At 31.1% G+C, this 17,716-nt stretch overlaps 1 protein-coding gene and 1 long non-coding RNA gene across 3 annotated transcripts; both read right to left on the bottom strand.

The window, feature by feature from the left end:
* Positions 1 to 948: 948 nt before the first annotated feature.
* On the bottom strand, positions 949 to 5,967 carry LOC127164079 (uncharacterized). The gene is made up of 9 exons (XR_007827590.1): positions 5,883 to 5,967; positions 4,234 to 4,439; positions 3,531 to 4,152; positions 3,246 to 3,336; positions 2,929 to 2,995; positions 2,250 to 2,464; positions 1,603 to 1,664; positions 1,379 to 1,461; positions 949 to 1,200 (listed from the first exon to the last, which is right to left on the bottom strand). It is a non-coding gene; the product is annotated as an uncharacterized LOC127164079 (long non-coding RNA).
* Positions 5,968 to 7,231: 1,264 nt separating this feature from the next.
* dmtf1 (cyclin D binding myb-like transcription factor 1) lies at positions 7,232 to 16,211 on the bottom strand. Of its 2 annotated transcripts, none has more exons than XM_051106925.1 (17): positions 15,894 to 16,211; positions 15,390 to 15,502; positions 15,179 to 15,301; positions 13,841 to 13,932; positions 13,434 to 13,533; positions 13,253 to 13,329; positions 13,012 to 13,169; positions 12,866 to 12,898; positions 12,670 to 12,779; positions 11,167 to 11,395; positions 10,936 to 11,087; positions 10,703 to 10,855; positions 10,531 to 10,616; positions 10,282 to 10,440; positions 8,362 to 8,574; positions 8,136 to 8,283; positions 7,232 to 8,060 (listed from the first exon to the last, which is right to left on the bottom strand). In XM_051106925.1, the coding sequence occupies exons 1-17, from the start codon at positions 15,980 to 15,982 to the stop codon at positions 8,023 to 8,025; spliced, it is 2,073 nt and encodes a 690-aa protein (XP_050962882.1). In that variant the 5' UTR covers positions 15,983 to 16,211; the 3' UTR covers positions 7,232 to 8,022. The 2 variants fall into 2 exon arrangements, with proteins under 2 accessions (XP_050962882.1, XP_050962883.1); XM_051106926.1 differs by lacking the exon at positions 15,894 to 16,211 and adding an exon at positions 15,709 to 15,879.
* Between the last annotated feature and the right edge of the window lie 1,505 nt (positions 16,212 to 17,716).

Here is a 17,716-nt window from a genome sequence, read left to right as displayed (position 1 = left end):
AAAAAAAAAACCTCCTTGTAAGTAGGCCTGTATTCCATTTTCTATACAACAAATACATAACATTTTAATCATGTCTTGCAATATCCCAAAATGATAAAAAAAAAGAATAAAAAAAAAAGCCACAAAGACAAAGCTCACTTATTTCAAAATTTTGTCAAAAAAAAAAAAAAAAAAATTCATCCACGTTGCTCAAAAACCCCCATGAGGGATGAACATGCTTGAAAAATGATAAATATTGATAAATGATAAATATTGAATATTGATAATTATGTTTTGGTTAAAATCTTATGCATTGCTTTTTTTTTTTTTAAGCGAAGACAGTGGCTTTCTGTTTTAAATTTAGAGTTCACGCCTCACTTCTGCTTTCAAATCCCACTTCTGCTAAATGCTTATATAATTTTCATTATATAAACAAAACCTAAAATATATCTGAGCTAAAACCCCACTACTGATTATGCTAAGGCATTCAAGCATTTGCCCATCATACGTGACATTTTTCGGATCAAATCTCAGTGTTTCTTATTTCTGTCATAATTTACAACAAAGCTATCAATGCAACTCTACCGAAGCAGTTAGGAGCTCCACAGGTGCAGTGGTGCAGTGGATTAAGCTTTGTGTTTTTATTTAGGAGACCCAAGTTCAAATCCCACTGTTGCTTCTTTTTAGTAATTTTTTACAACAAAGTTCTCAATACAACCTTATTTAAAACACCTGACTACTCCACATATGCAATAGCACAGTGGTTACAGCTTTGTACTTTCATGTAGGAGACCCGAGTTCAAATCTCACTATTGCTTACTCTAAATCGCTGTCATTATATCCAACAAAGTGCCCTAAAAATAAAGCACAAACTGCGAAAACCATGATGGGTTAGTGGTTAAGTGCACGTATTCAGCTGCGCTGGAGACATGGGTTCAAATCTCACCTCAGACAACAACCAGCCAAAGCTCAAAGCTTTAACTGCTTTATTGTAAACTCACATACAGGTGAACAGTGAAATATAAGTTCCAGCACAAGCTCCAACAAGTGATCTGTGGCTCACAGGTAAGAGCGCTGCCTCACGGTTCAGAGGTTGCTGGTTCGATTCCAGCCAGATCACTGCGTAATGAGTGAGTGTTGTGTGAATGAAGAGACGGGGATGATTCGGGTCCCCCCCCCCCCGAGCCCCGGCACGATGTCCAGCAGGGGTTATGCTTCTTGCTAGAACAAAAAAAAATCAGCTGTATAAAAAACAGCCCCGCCGTCCCTTCCCCACCTCTTTCGGTTGCCATCATTTGCTTTCTAGAGGTGGTAAGAAAATACCCCCTCCAGAAAGAAAATGATGGTAACCGACACATTTAGTACACAACAAAACACAAACACAAGTTGTAAGTCTTACCTGTCCATGAAGAGATGTCCATCATTACAGTCAACGTCTGTCCACACGTCCCAGAGCTCTGCTTCTGTCCAAACACATCCCTCCTGTAGAGAAAAGTCAAAAACAAACAGACATTACTATATATAACACATCTAAAACATCTTAACTAAGTCAAGTTAGTCTAAATAAGTCTATATACACATACTACATGAATATTCATTTATTTTCACTGCTGTGTGACTCACATGATGAAGATGAGGTCTCTTTGTTTGCTCTTTTGTCGTTGTTTCAGCCTCTGGTTACTGTGCTGCAGAATAACAGAAACAAAATAGATTTTTATTAGTACAATGTCCATAATCCATCACTATGAATATAAACAAATTGATAGAGCAGCTTTAACATATCAGAAGAAACAAAGGCACCCCAACATTTAAACACTTTGCATTGAATGCCCTTAAATCCATCACTATGAATGTTATTAAAAAGCAAAACTGCAACTCTACAAAACCATGAAAGCAGCAGGAACAGAGCTTCACAAACCTATTGACCCCAATAACAAACACAAGTATATCACCTACAGCAAGACTACAACAACAACAACAACACAGACAAAAACGCCATTCCTTATTATTCTACTTCAGAATATCAGAAGGCGATTCATTGAGACATGACAAAGGTCGAGTCTGTGTGGACACACATTGAATGCACATTAAATCCATCACTATGAATGTAAACAAACTGAGAGCAGCCCTGCTTTAACATATCAGAAGAAACAAACACACCCTAACATTTAAACACTTCGCAAACCTCAAATAAGACCTTAAATACAAACAATAACAACTTGAAAAGGATAAAGCAAGAAAAAATGAGCTGCATGTGTGCAGTTACTTACAGGTGAGTCGCCTGTCAATCGTTTCCTCGCAGCATGTGTCGTTTCTGTGTGTTGATGTGCGGGAATATCCGCTGTTTAGCGACATTTAACAACTGTCACTGAGCTGTCGTCTCCAGGATCTGTGTTTTAAACAGTGTGCACGCTTGTAAACAAAGCCATGTTGGTCGAGCATCCTGAACGAAGTGTCAGTCTGATCGTGAAGCCGCTTACGCCGCCTAGTGGAGCGGAGGAAAAACTGCACTTCAGTTTCTATCACACTGAACCCGAAGAGGCGAGTCGACCTTCAGAGGCCTGAGATTTACATTTTAGTTTTTTTAAACAAATATATGAGTTTGTCAAAGCTTTCAACAGAGGAGAAACACGGACCTACCAGATTCGTTAAATAAACATAATCAGCTCTCAAATGGTGAGGTAAAACACATCAAATGAGTGTTGAACTCAAAAGCACGTGCTCAAAATGTAAACACACATAACACGAGAACTTAAGATCTCCCTGGACTGATTTAGCTTGGAAACAGAGATGCATATTTGTTTTTATTTATTTAAAAGTATATGTGTGATGTGTGTTCACAGTTAAACAGTGATTTTGGTGTTTTGTGCTTGTGTTTGCAGACTCGAGCAACATTAATTTTACTGCTTGTTTGGTTATGGGGAATTGGAATACATTCTCTAGCGCCACCTTGAGGATCATCTGGATAGTGAGCGCTTCCCAGGCCATGTCCTGCTCCAAGTCTCAATCTGAAGCTCTGCATGGGTGATGAGGTTATGGATGGAGGAGACAGAACAGATTTGGACGAATGATCAATAAAATCTTGTACCAACATGATAGCTGATAAACTAATGACTAATATAATGGCTAAACACTGAAATGTTTTTACTGATGAATCTAACAGACAAATGCATGAGATCAATTCAGTGTGTCCGCCCCCGTGTGGATAAAAAGTGTATATGCATTATTAAAACAAAGCAGCAGGAGCAAAGAGACGAAGAACGAACCTTTTCGAGTCTTTGAATCAGATGATTCACAAAATGATTCACTGTTTCGAATCGCTCGAAACACCACACTGGTGACGCCTGCTGGACAAAACTGTGAATGCAAGAAAAACTCATTCCTAAAAAAGCTTTTACAAACACATTGCAAATAGTTTATTGAAATCATCAAATACCATTAAATATGGTGTGTCTGTATAATATATGTTCTTTTAATTAATTCAACAATTATTCAAGTTTTTTTTTACATGTATGACAAATGTTCAATAAAGTTTGATCCAAAACACTCACCTGGCTCAGTAGATAAAGTGTTGCACTGTAATGTTGGAGTCTTGAGTTCAAATCCCATGAAAGCTCTTGTTTAATTGATGTAATGAGAAATCCAACAAAGTGTCCCAAATGCAAGCACTCAGTGTGAAAGCCGTGATGGGTTAGTGGTTATACACACGTTTCCTGCTGATAAATCTGCGGCTGAGGCAAGAGTTCAAATCCCAGACAACAATCACCCAACTGAAAGCTTTAACTCATTTAAATTGTCATTACATCCAATAAAGTGCCTTAAAAATAAAGCACAAAGCGTGAAAACCACAATGGGTTAGTGGTTAAACACATGTTTCCAGCTGTGATGGAGACAGGGGATCGAATCTCACCTCAGCAACAACCAGCCAACTCTGAGCTTTAACTGCTTTATTGTAAACTCACATACAGGTGAACAGTGAAATATAAGTTCCAGCACAAGCTCCAACAAGTGATCTGTGGCTCACAGGTAAGAGCGCTGCCTCACGGTTCAGAGATTGCTGGTTCGATTCCAGCCAGATCACTGCGTAATGAGTGAGTGTTGTGTGAATGAAGGGACGGGGATGAGTTGGGTCCTTCCTGAGCCCCGTCCCGGTGTCCAGCAGGGGTTATGCTTCTTGATACAAGAAAATATATTGTATTAATAAAAAAAAAAAAAACAGAAAAGAAAAGAAAAGACTTACCTAATAATACTTACCTGTCCATGAGCAGATGGCCGTCACTACATCACGTCTGGCAGGGGTTATGCTTCCTTCTGGAAGAAAAAACACTGTATTAATAACAAAAAGGACCAAGGACCACTTGTTGTAATACTTCCCTGTCCATGAGCAGATGTCCATCATTACAGTCAATGTCTGTCCACACGTCCCAGAGCTCTGCTTCTGTCCAAACACATCCCTTATTCTGTAGGGGAAACACAGAAGCAAGACATTAAACCAAATATAGTATATCTAAACAATTTAAAATATAAATTATTGTATTTTCAGTACATTTTGGAATTTTTCCCCAAATTGTCACTACCAAAACACAGTAATATATAATTTAATAAGAAGGGTTATATTAGCCTAATAAGATTTTGTTTATATCCTTTTTGCAAATTATATTTTTTCTATTTTAATAAAAAGTTTTCATAGGTAAATAAATAACGGTTACAATTTGAGCAAAATTTCAAGTGTGATTTATGAGATTTGTTGTATTTTGAATCCAGTTTTTCTTTGTAAAAAGCAAAAAAGATGATCATACTGTTTTCAAACTTACGGATTCATTAGTTTGAATATACATTGAATCCAACACTATCATCTTAGTTAATAATACAGTAATGTTTTGGTAGCGACCACATCACATTACAGAATTTTAACCCACATACTAAAACACTACTAAAACATAAAAATTTGCATACTGTACTAACATTTTGTTTATTTTCCTAAATAAAGAATGAAGAATTAAAAATTTCCTTGTCACTACTGAAACATTTATTTCAGTGTTTCACTAGTGACATAAAAACAAAGGACAGATTTTTTTTTTTTTTTACATAAAGTTTCATAATTTACAAAGAAAATAGAATTAAAAAATAGAAAACTATTAGAAAATAGAAAAATAAAATGCAAACGTTATTTCAATATTATTTTCATAATTTAAATTTAACGGCTAAAGTTCCAGACAGCCATCTCACAATTGAAAGTACTTACTAAAAATGATTTTATATATATTAAGCGAACTAATATTTTAAATATTATTGTAGGTTTTAATAGACAATAAACGGATCTTAGTAAACATCTCAAATTTGAATACTTAAATGCTTTTTAAATGTGTTTTTTGGCTGTGGAACAGCAGTTTGTACCAATTGTGTAGAATGGCCCATATATGAATACTGTCTATTAAACAAAACACTGAACTTGTTTACAACACCATAAGGCAACAGAAAGTTAAGAGCTTCATACATTGCCATTAATTAGTATTTTACTTTATAAAATAAATATTAAAGGGTAATTAATTCAAGGATTATAAAGGTAACGCAACAACTACTGATTGATTTGTTGTTTTAAAGATCTGATGGCGAGTTTAGCAAAACGGCAGCATGTAAACAAAGCCTTCACAGAAAGTTTTAACACATTTTAAAAGGTGTTTTGCTCCTTTTAGTTAATTTAAATGACTGACATATCATAGGAACTATGTATCTGACTTTTACAAAACGTAAAGAGTGTTATATAACCCGTGGTAGTCATTTTACAAGATAAATTTAGCGTTGGTGTATGAAAGGATACTTAAGCGAGTTGCGTGATTCTCGATTCCTGCACTTTAACGCATATGTGTCGGTTTAATTTGCTGTTGAGCTGGAATATATACCGTTTAAAGACATTAAGACCCTATCTCTGAGCTGCCATCTACACAGTTTGTTTTTACAAACAACCCGCACGTGTGAACGGTTTTCTTTCAAAGCATCCAAATGTGTCACACCGAAGTTGACACCCGCTTCTGCCGCCTAGTGGAGGGGATGGAACACTGCACTTCAGTTTTTACGCAGAAAATCGAACCCGATCCGAATTGTATTTCGTGTGTGAACGTAACACAAGGTATTTGTTTTTTAACGTTTCGGACATAACTCAGTGTGCAATGACCTTTTAAGTAAAAACTAAAACGATAAAAATGTTTTTCTTTTTTTTTTAATTGAAATATAGTTGGAATAAAATACAATATAAACACTAAATTAAAACCCTAAACTTATTTTAGTTAGCAGCACTGTTCATTTTCGTTTGGTTGAATTTGAGGCACTAAAATTACTAATTGGTAAAATAAAATAAATAAATAGTAACATAAAAAAACTAAATATTGCGAATTGTATTTCATTTTTTAATTTTATTTTTTATTTTTATTTTATTTTTCTCAAAACTGTGAGATATAAACTCCCAATTGCAAGTTATAAAGACTTAACTCGCAATTGCGATATATAAACTTGTGAACTTATAGAAAAAAAGTCACAATTACGAGATGTAAACTAGCAATTCTGAGAAAGAGGTCAGAATTGTGAGTTTATATCTCGTAATTCTGACTTTATTTCTCAGAATTGCAAGAATTTGTCTCGCAATTCTGACTTTATAACTCACAATTGTTTATAATTCTGAGAAAAAAATGTCAGAATTGCGAGTTTGTACCTCACAATTCTGAAAAAAGTCAAGATTTACAAGATTTAAACTGAGCCAGAATTGTGAGATAAAAAGCCACTATTATTATTTTTTTTATTAAGTGGCAGAAACAGGCTTCCATGTAAACCTAATGAAAAAAATTAAAAATAACTTTTAATAACTTTAAAATGTAATCAAAACCATAGAGTATTAAAATAAAAAAGTTGCAATAAAAATATATATTTAAAAAACTATAAAAGGGCATAAATAAACAATATTAAAATAACACTGGTTGTAGGTGAGAGGACTTAAACTTTAAATGAAAGAAAATGAAAACTTCAAAATATTAATAAAAACTAGAATAGTATGTTATCAATAACAAAATATATAAATTTCACACAAATAGTGAAAAATAAACATGCAATTCTGAGAAAAAGAGAAAAAAAAATCCAATTACAATTTAAAACCAAGGAGTATAAAAAAAAAAAAAAAACTATAAAAAACTAAAACTATTAAAGGGCATAAATAATGGCTGTAAGTGAGAGAACTGAGTTTTGGTTTTTATTAATTTAATTTTCAGAAGCAGCCTCCATAATCACCATTTTTGCCATTTTGTTTGGTATTACAGTGCAGAAATTAGATGCATTTCTCCTCAAACAAAACAAAAAATAAACACACACACAAAAACACATAAGCTATTAACTTAGTAATACAGTCCTTCGCTTTAAGCAGCTTTTGGGAACAAGTCAGATGTTTATAAATTAAGATTTACCAAAATGTAACCAATAACTATAGTAAAAAAAACTGTTATTAATGAGAACAGATCATTTAAATGGGAAAACAGTAATAGTAATGACATACAAGTGGTGACAAAAGTTTGTTTATTCAATAAATAAACACAGAGGCACTATTTTACAGGTAAGGTGAATATTTAAACCATTCGATAAATTATGGCCGTCTAGTCTAGCGGACATTTGGAATGACACAAACATTCTCTAATATATCAGAACAGTGTAGCTCCACGTAGCTTTATATCAAGTTTTACTGTTAAGCAGGAAAGTAGGTTACAAAAACTAGTCAAATCTAGATATACATACACAAAAATGTAACATTTAAAATAATGAATGCATTACATTTTAAATACACCTTAAAAAAAAAACAAAAAAAACAAGTGTTTTAGAATACTTAATGTTTCTTTTAAATTCACTGAGACAGAGATGAGGCTCAGGAACTTGCATGATAAATAAATACTGAAGTGTTTTGATGCACGCACGTTTCTTTTGATGACATCTGGATGATTCTGCATGCTGCATTTGTCCCTATTTAAGGGAACGTATCATCTAAAGTGTTTTGTGTCTTGTTGATCAGTCTGATCCCTCTTCCTGGTTCTGCAGAATAGGATCTGCATGAAAAAACACAAATTAATAGAGCGCTTACACTATCTTGTTAGACTTAGTCAACTAGTTCACATCATTACCTGTCAGCGTTCCAAGTGGCAGGACTGAATCTGTGCTGATGTCTTCATTAGTAGGAATAAAGCTACTCGGAGACGGGACCATGAGCACGGCTCCTTCGCCCATCCCTGAACTCTCTACCGTTTCCTCTGCTTTAGGAGAGTCGAGACTCTAAAGAAAGGAAGGAGAATTTCATGAGCAGATGAGTGGATTGAGATCACTTACTTTTGTAAGGGCTTCAGAGGATACCTTTTCGCTTTCTTGCATGTCTTTTGATCTCTCTTCACTCTGTTCGTCTTCTCCGGTGTTGTTTTGGTTTTCTGAAGGCTCTTCCTTTACAAGTTCCTGTTCCTCTGCCTCCAGCTCTGATTGGCCGAGAGGGTCCGAGAGGTCCTCTGATGTCACCGTCTGGATGATGATGCCAGGGTGGGACATTTGGACGGTCACATTCTCATTGTCGGTCTGATGCAGATGGTGAAAGTAAATGGAAGACGGAGAATTACAGGCTTTGTAAAAGCACATTATTTTTGGCATACATTTTAGTATAACATACTATTGTGATTTTTTATTAATATTTTGAATTCATTTTTATTTAAATTTTTATTTTAGTTTTCATAAAATAATTAAAACTTAAAAAGTTACATTTATTACGTTTAGATTTGGTAATTTTGCTGAGGTTTTGTCATTTTTATTAATTTTTTCCCCACAAATTAATATGTAAAATTAATACATTTTATTGTCAATAAAATACTATTGTAGTTTTTATTAATATTTTGAGTAAAACAATTTTTGTCATTTAAATTTTACTTTTAAGAAAATAATCACAACTGAAAGTAAATGCAAATTAGTTTAGTTTTAGTAATGTTGTTGTTTTTGTCATTTTTATGAGTTTTTTGTATATGTAAAATGTATATATTGTATTATCAATAACATACTACTCTAGTTTTATTAATATTTTGAATTAGTTATTTTTTAAATATTTTCTTTGTTATTTAAAATTCACTTTTAATAAAATAATTAAAACAGAAAATAACTGCAAATTAAAGTTTAGTTTTAGTAATTATGTTTTTGTCATTTTAATTAGTTTTAAAAAAATGTATGTGATAATTAAATATATTAATAACTATACTATTGTAGTCTTTATTAATATTTTGAATTAGATTTTATTGTTTATATCTTTTTTCAATTAAATGTTACTTTTAATAAAATAATTAAAACAAAATAGTCCAAAGTTTAGTTTTAGTAATGTTTGTCATTTTTATAATTTTTTTTTTAAAAATGTATATGTAAAATTGATATATTTTATTATAAATATCATACTTTTGTAGTTTTCATTAATATTTTGAATGTTTTTATTTTTTATATTTTATATTTTCTTTTTATATATATATATATTATACTTTTATAAAATAAATAATAAAAACAGAAAATTAAAATTTAGTTTTAACTGTTTTTGTCATTTTTATTTATGTTTTTCAAAAATGTATATGTAAAATGTAAATATTTTATTATCAATAACACACTACTGTAGTTTTTATTAATATTTTAAATTAGTTTTTATTTTGTTATATTTTCAGCATTTAAATTCTGCTTTTAATAAAATAATTAAAACAGAAAATAATTGCAAATTAAAGTTTAGTTTTAGTAATATTGTTTTAGTCATTTTTATTACTTTTTTTTTCTAAATGTATGTGAAATGTATATATATATTATTATCAATAATATACTATTGTAGTTTTTATAAATATTTTGAATTCCTTTAAAGAAATGTATTTTCTTTCATTTCATTTAAAACTTTACCTCTATAAAAATTAATAATTAAAACAAAATAATTAAAGTTCCACTTTTTTTTAATAAATTAAAGTTCAGCTTTAGTCATTTTGATGTTTTTAATTTATTTTTAATTTATTTTATCTTTGTCATTTTAATTTAACTTTTAATACATATTTTTTCATTAATTATTATTTTAGTTTTAGCCATTTTAGTATTTCAATATCAAACTAAATATAAAATATTCTAAAGAGCCGTGGCAACTAACTGAAATAATTTTTTTTTATCCATTTAACATTTTATTCATTTAATTTTATTTATTAATTTATATTTATTAATTTAACAAATATATCTTTAAATAGTTAACATCAATAAACCTTATGCACACATAAGACTTACCGTGAGGCTGTGTAATATAATCTGGTCTGGTGAAGATGGCGAAGCTGCAGCTGTGAGTGTGACCGTGGGATTGGCTGAGAGTGTGAGCGGGAGGCTCTGATTGGTTCCTGTCTGGAGGAAGTATGTTCCAGGTGTGCCAGTGGGCTGCAAGTGAAATGACTAGGGAGGAAATGACACAAATGATTTATAAAAGCAGCTTATAATTATTTAATAATTGAATATTTTTGAAAAATGATCAGAGGTGCTCACAGGCAGTAATTCAAAGGTCTGTAAAGCTCCGGAGTTCAACGTGATCGTTTCACTGTCTGAGGTCCCACCTGCACCGTCTGAAGAAGCTGTGGAGACAGAGAACAGTGCATTGAACTCATAACCACAAAATTCAAACTATCCAGTGAAATACATTCACAGCTATTTTACTCACAGACATGTGTGATCTGCACTGGGATCTGGACCGGGATTTGCAGTGCGGTGACGGGACTGGGCGAAGCATTCGCAGATCGGGAACCAACCACCACAACTTTGTTCATCGTAGACGGCGGTGCCTCCACAACATCCTGCAGCCCTTTCAACAAGACTACACAACACAGAAAACACTGCTTCAGTGTCTGAACTCACATTATAACAGACTATAAAACTACAAAGAATGTGTCTCACCAGGAAAAGGAAGTTCTTTGTGATTGGCCACTTGTCTTTTGATGGTCCACCATTTGCTGCGTAGCCACTGAGGCGAGCGAACGCTGCTCCACCCGCCGGACAGAATGTCCCAATTAATGTCATTCTCATCATCCACATCCAGTTCGGCTATCCTGCTCATACATAGTTATGATTAATGATTCATAATTAGTTTGTGAACAGATATACAGCGGCCCTTTTGCTGTGAACTACCTGCGAACAAGGTTGATGTCGTCTTCTTTGGTCCACTCCGTGCCGCCGCTTTGTTTCCAGTTAAGGTAGTTGAGCCATTTGGAGCGGCACTGCTTCTCTGAGCGAGTGCCGACAAGTTCGGCCACCGATGCCCAAGAGACTCCCTGAGTTACAACGTCACCCGCCTCCGTGCCAGTCAACTCGTGGACCACCTCTGCTAACCGTCTCTCCTCCTCCTCCGTCCATTTTCCTAAAGTGTGGGAGTTTAAGATGACGTTAGTGTCACTCAGGATCACAACTTAACTATATATCTAAAAAAAATACAAAAAAAGTATATATAAAATGTGTTGTATAATAGATTCTCTTATTTATATTCTATATACTTTATAATATAATTATTTTTATAATTTTTTTCAAAATAAAAAACAAAACATTTGTTTAATTTACTTTAATATATTCAATAATTCTATTAAACTAAAAACTTTATTTTTAATATAGCTTTCATAACAGAAACATGTTTGTTTAATGAACATGTTTCTATGTTATAAAATATATTTTAAAACTTAATTATCAAAAATAATTAGCATTATATTTACATTATCATTAAAATAATTATTAACTCATTAAATAATTCATTTATAACTATAATGCTATAGTATATTATAGTATTATAGTAATAATATTTACTATAATTTCAAAAATGAATATATAATATAATAATACTTTTATCATTCATTAAGAAAATAAAAGGGAAATAATTTATATATATATATATATATATATATATATATATATATATATAAAATATTTTTATTTTATTTATTTTGCTAATGAATAAAAAAATTAATTACAGTAAAGTAATTGTTTATTATGTTATAGTATATTTACTACAATTTCAATAATTTCTATAACAACAATAATACTAATACTTTTATCATTAATTACTAAAATAATTAAAATTATTTATATATATGATTATTTAATTTTATTTATTTTACTAATGAATAATGAAAAAAAATAGTAAAATAAAATAATTAAAATATTATATTATAAATAATATAATAATTAAAATAATTATAATATAGTATTATAGTAATAATACTTAGTACAATTTCAATAATTTATATAATAGTAATACTTTTAGAATTCCATAATAAAAAATATATATATATATATATATATATATATATATATATATATATATATATCATTATTATTTAAACAAATTTATTTTACTTGTGAATAATAGAAAAGTAAACAGTATAGTGTAATAGTAGTAATGTTTACTTTAATTTCAATAATTTATATAATAATAATAATAATAATAATAATAATAATTCTTATCATTCACTAATAAAATAAATGAAATAAACAATATATATGTATTTGTGTGTATTTCTTTTTATTAATGAATAGTATAGAACATGTAGTAAAAAGTATAGCAAATCTTTCAAACAGATATGATTCTTCTGGTATAATTGCCCTCTTTGGTAGGACAGTAAAATAAAATTAGGAAAAACTGACCGGTGTTGCACGTGTCCTTCATGAGTCGGCAGCGATCCTTCACAGACGATGCACTGCGGCCAAGTGCCGCCCCAATGGTAGCCCAGTCATTTCCATGTTTCTGCCTTAGCCTAATAACACACACCCAAATCTGACAATGTAGACTCACACATTCAGATCACACTTTATGGCATTCAATATGCATGGCTCAACTTACTCTTTCAATTTATTGATCTCCTCATCAGTGTATCTAAACAACAAAAATAGCACATATCAAATATTACACTAATCATTTGAAGTATATAACTGTTTCTGTTTCTGTAAATCTGCTTAAGAGACAAATAAAAGCAACTATGTCCTTACTTGCCTACGTGGTTCCGGTTATCGTACATCCGTAACACGCGTCTGTATACGGCGAACAGCGGTCTGTTCAAACCGCACGCTATACTGCGGTAAAAATCTTTTCGCTCTTCTTTCGACATTTCAAAGATGATCTCCGCAGGGTCCTGAATCCCTCGGTTCTGAGTCAGCATGCACAGACAGATGAATTGTGAGAGTGCATATCAAATGATGATCAAGTGATGCATTTATAAAGCATGCTCACCTTTAAATAACGCTCAATGTTGCTCATCAGGAGATCAATCTCCTCTTTTGACCACATACCCTGTTTCCATTTGTGACCTGAGGATATATGATAAATACTATGAGTTTGTGCATTGATATATATTTCTTATGCTGGGTTTGTATGACAATACACATCTGTATCTATGCAAAATACAACTTACCCTTATTAACCAGTGTGTCTTTATCCTCTTTTGTAGTAAACCAGGCTTGACTGACAGCTGAGACATCTTTACCTTTCTTTTGGGCTGAAGAATCCTTATCCTGTTAACAAAAACAGCATCAAGGCTGCATTTATTTGATCAAAAATCCAGAAAAAGCAGTAATATTGTGAAATATTATTTCAATGTAAAATAACTGTTTTCTATGTGAATATATTTTAAAATAGAATTTATTCCTGTGATCAAAGCTGAATTTTCAGCATCATTACTCCAGTCTTCAGTGTCACATGATCCTTTAGATCATTCCAATATGCGGATTTATTATCAATGTTGAAACAATTTGTGCTGCTATATAAAAGCTGATAACTAAGCTGTATTACACTCATAAACATGTGAACTAGGGTTTCTACCTGTGTTTCAGAAAGATCATCTGATTCCAGCTCCCCATCTCTCATCTCTGTAGCAGTCATTGTCACCTCGAAACTTTCATCACCTTCTGTAACTACAAACAGCACGAACCAGTTAATAAAATATCCCTGTAAACAGTTTAATGCACTTTATCATCAATAAGTGCAAGTGATAATAATTATATATTAAAATATTACAAAAAAATACATTTATGTAATTACTTATTTATTATATAGAAATTTAAATGTGATTTATTACATTTAAATATTTAAACATGGTTATGATTTGTAATGTTTTTAAAGAAATATCTTCTGCTCACCAAGCATGCATTTATTTGATCCAAAGTACAGTAAAATTGTGAAATATTTTTACTATTTAAAATAACCGCTTTCTATTTTAGTGTTTTTAAAGTATAATTTATTCCTGTGATTTCAAAGCTGAATTTTTAGTATCATTACACCAGTCACATGATCCTTCAGAAATCATACTAATATTCTGATTTGCTGCTCAAAAAACATTATTACTATTATTATGTTGAAAACAGCTGAGTAGAATTTTTTTCAGAAAGCATTTATCTATAATAGAAATCTTTTGTAACATTATAAACGTCTTCATCATCACTTTTGATCAAATTTGATCAATAATCCTTCTTGTTAAGAAACATTTTTATTATTATGAATATTTAAAAAATTTGAGTATTTTTTTTTTTCAGGATTTTTTGATGAATAGAAAGATCCAAAGATCAGCATTTATCTGAAATAATATATGAAATGTAACATTATACACTATACCATTAATTATACAATTATATAATTAATACAAATTAATAATTTTATAGCTTTTCAAACAGAAAATATTAATGTTTTATTACTGTTTCTTAAATAGAAATTAAAGTATTAATTTTTATAATTTATTTCCCAAAAATTATCCCGACTCCAAGCTTTTGAATGGTATAGTGTAGAATGTTACAAAAGCTTTTATTTTAGATAAATGCTGAAAAAATATTAAACTGTTTTAAAAATGTTTCTTGAACAGCAAATATTAGACAGATTTCTGAAGGATCATGTGACACTGAAGCCTGTAGTAATGATGCTAAAAATTCAGCTTTGCATCACAGGAATAAATTACATTTTAAAATATATTCAAATAAAAAGAAGTTATTTTAAATAGTAAAAATATTTCACAACATTACTGCTTTTACTGTATTTTTAGTCACATAAATGCAGGCTTGGTGAGCAGAAGAAACTTCTTTAAAAAACATTAAAGTTCAAAAACTTTTGACTGGTAGTTTGCGCATATATAATAACAGTGTACAAACGTGCATGTGTGTTTATACTCACTTGGCAGAGTGACAACAGAGTACTCCGCTGAGGTAGAGTCCTGAGGATCCTCCCCATCCTCGGACAATCGCAAACGTTTGTGAACAGGCTCAGTGGTCCCGTCCGAACCAAGATCCTCCCCATCTGCATGTCCAAACCAAGCACAATATATAACGTTAAACGAAACCAGTATAGTTAGCATGAGTGTGCAACCTGGAGAAGTGTCTCTCACCATTCTGAGGGCAGTGCAGAATTATATTTCCATCAGTGTCCTGAGTAAATGTGACAGAATTGACAGATTCAAGGGTCACAGTGGCTGGGACATCTCCTGTGTTCATGCTCAGCCTACAGGTTAATACACACACAGTCAGACTCACTTTAAATGCGCTAATGATAAACCTCAACACTTCATTTGCATTATAATGAATATTTATTATACTAAGGTAAACATTCAGACCATAGCTAATGGAAACTTGAATGAAACACACAAATGTTTGCGATCATACTTAAGTTTTTTATGATAATACACAACATAAAATCACGGTATGCACCATTCTTGTTGTAAATTTCCTAATATAAGCAGACGAGGAATAAGACGCCATGTTTATGTGCAACACGAAACCGTTGAGCTGTCGACGGCTTTTATTCGATATTATTTACGTATAGAATAAAAAAACACAAGCCCAGCGCAGAGAGGTGAGCGAAAGTGAAATTTAGCTTTGGTTTTGGTACTTACTTCCTGTTTTGGGTACGGGGACTTTGCAGTGACCAGGATGAAGGCAAATACCAGGATGGAGGATACGCTTTTTTTCTGCCTCGCCTCATACAGAGCGGAAGTGTCTACAGAAGCCCGTTGGTGACTTCCGTTTCTGAAGCTGTTTGAATGTTAACCCTCGTTTGCTTTTAAAAGTGCCCTTTATGTGGGTTGTGTCGTTATATGTGGATGAAACTCGTTTAGTGTAGTTTAAGGTTTTGTTTTGTGGTAGGCATTCACGTATTTGAATTATAGCGAATGTATAAACGCTTTCAGATTAATTTCAGTCTCAGCAGCGCCATCTGCTGTTCAATCTGGAGAAAATGTGTTAGTTATATTAAACTATTTCGCTTATTCAAGTGTACCAAGTGCTGTCAGAGCAATGTAATTTGATTTATTTCGAAAAAATAAAAACAAAAAATATTTCGAAAAAATAAAAACTTTGCTGGATTGATTTAGAAGTGAAAATGTGTAACTTTCATGTATTATCTTTGTAATAGGGTGAAAATGATCTTAATCACTACCAATATTCTTTCAGTAAGGCGTGCATAAGCCATGAGCTGTTTTATTTTATGCTAAAAACATTTTATGCATGTCAAAAATTGTACATGATATTTTTATGTATTAGGATTTATTTTTATTTATTTTATTTGCAATGCTTTAGAAATGAAAACTTTTATTATTATATAAAATTATTATAATCACTGCTGATATTCTGTGTGCATAAGCCTTTTTATGCATATCAAAAAATTGTCCATTATTTCTTTCTTTCTTTTTTTTTTTTTTTGTACATGTATCTAGGATTTTCTGTATCCAGGATTTACTTTTTATGTGATTTGATTTTAAAAAAAAAATTGCCGCAATGACTTATAAATGAAAACTTTGTTTATATCTGTTTTATCTTTGCAATAAGGTGAAAATTATTATAATCACTGCTGATATTCTTACACTAATGCATGCATAAGCCATAAGCATTTTTATTTTGTTTTTTATTTTTTGCTAAAAACCTTTTTATGCATATCAAAAAATTGTCCATTCATTTATTTATTATTTTTTCTACATGTATCTAGGATTTTCTGTATCCAGGATTTACTTTTTATGTAATTTGATTTTAAAAACATTTTTGCCGCAATGATTTAGAAATGAAAATGTGTATCATGTGTATCTGTTTTATCTTTGTAAGAGGGTGAAAATTATTATAATCACTGCTGATATTCTTACAATAATGCACGTGTAAGCCATGAGCTATTTATTTTTATTTATTCATTTTTATTTTATTTTTTAATTCATTTTTATTATTTTTACATATATCCAGGATTTTATTTTATTTAAAAAATAAAAAAATATATATTATAATAATTATAATATAATTATTAAATAATAATTATAATTATTATAATCACTGTTGATATTCTTACAATAATGCATAAGCCATTAACAATTTTTTATGGTGTTTTATTTAATTTCATTTTTTTTGCTAAAAACCTTTTTATGCATGCCAAAAAAAGTTTATTTAGTTTGTTTGTTTGTCATATATCCAGGATTTTATGTGTCCAGGATTTATTTATTTTTATTATTTTATTTTATTTTTGCCACAATGATTTAGAAATGAAAATGTGCAACTTTTTTTTGTATATCTGCTGATATTCTTACAATAATGGATGCATAAGCCATGAGCAATTCTATTTTATTTTTTGCTAAAAAAAACCTTTTTATGCATGTCAAAACAATTTATGGATTTTATGTTTATTTATTTATGTATTTATTTAAAACCCTTTTTATGCATATCAAAATAAATTTTGTTC

The sequence above is a fragment of the Labeo rohita genome, chromosome 4 (assembly GCF_022985175.1).
Source record: "Labeo rohita strain BAU-BD-2019 chromosome 4, IGBB_LRoh.1.0, whole genome shotgun sequence".
Taxonomy (NCBI): domain Eukaryota; kingdom Metazoa; phylum Chordata; class Actinopteri; order Cypriniformes; family Cyprinidae; genus Labeo; species Labeo rohita.
This window is presented reverse-complemented; position numbering and strand designations above follow the sequence as displayed.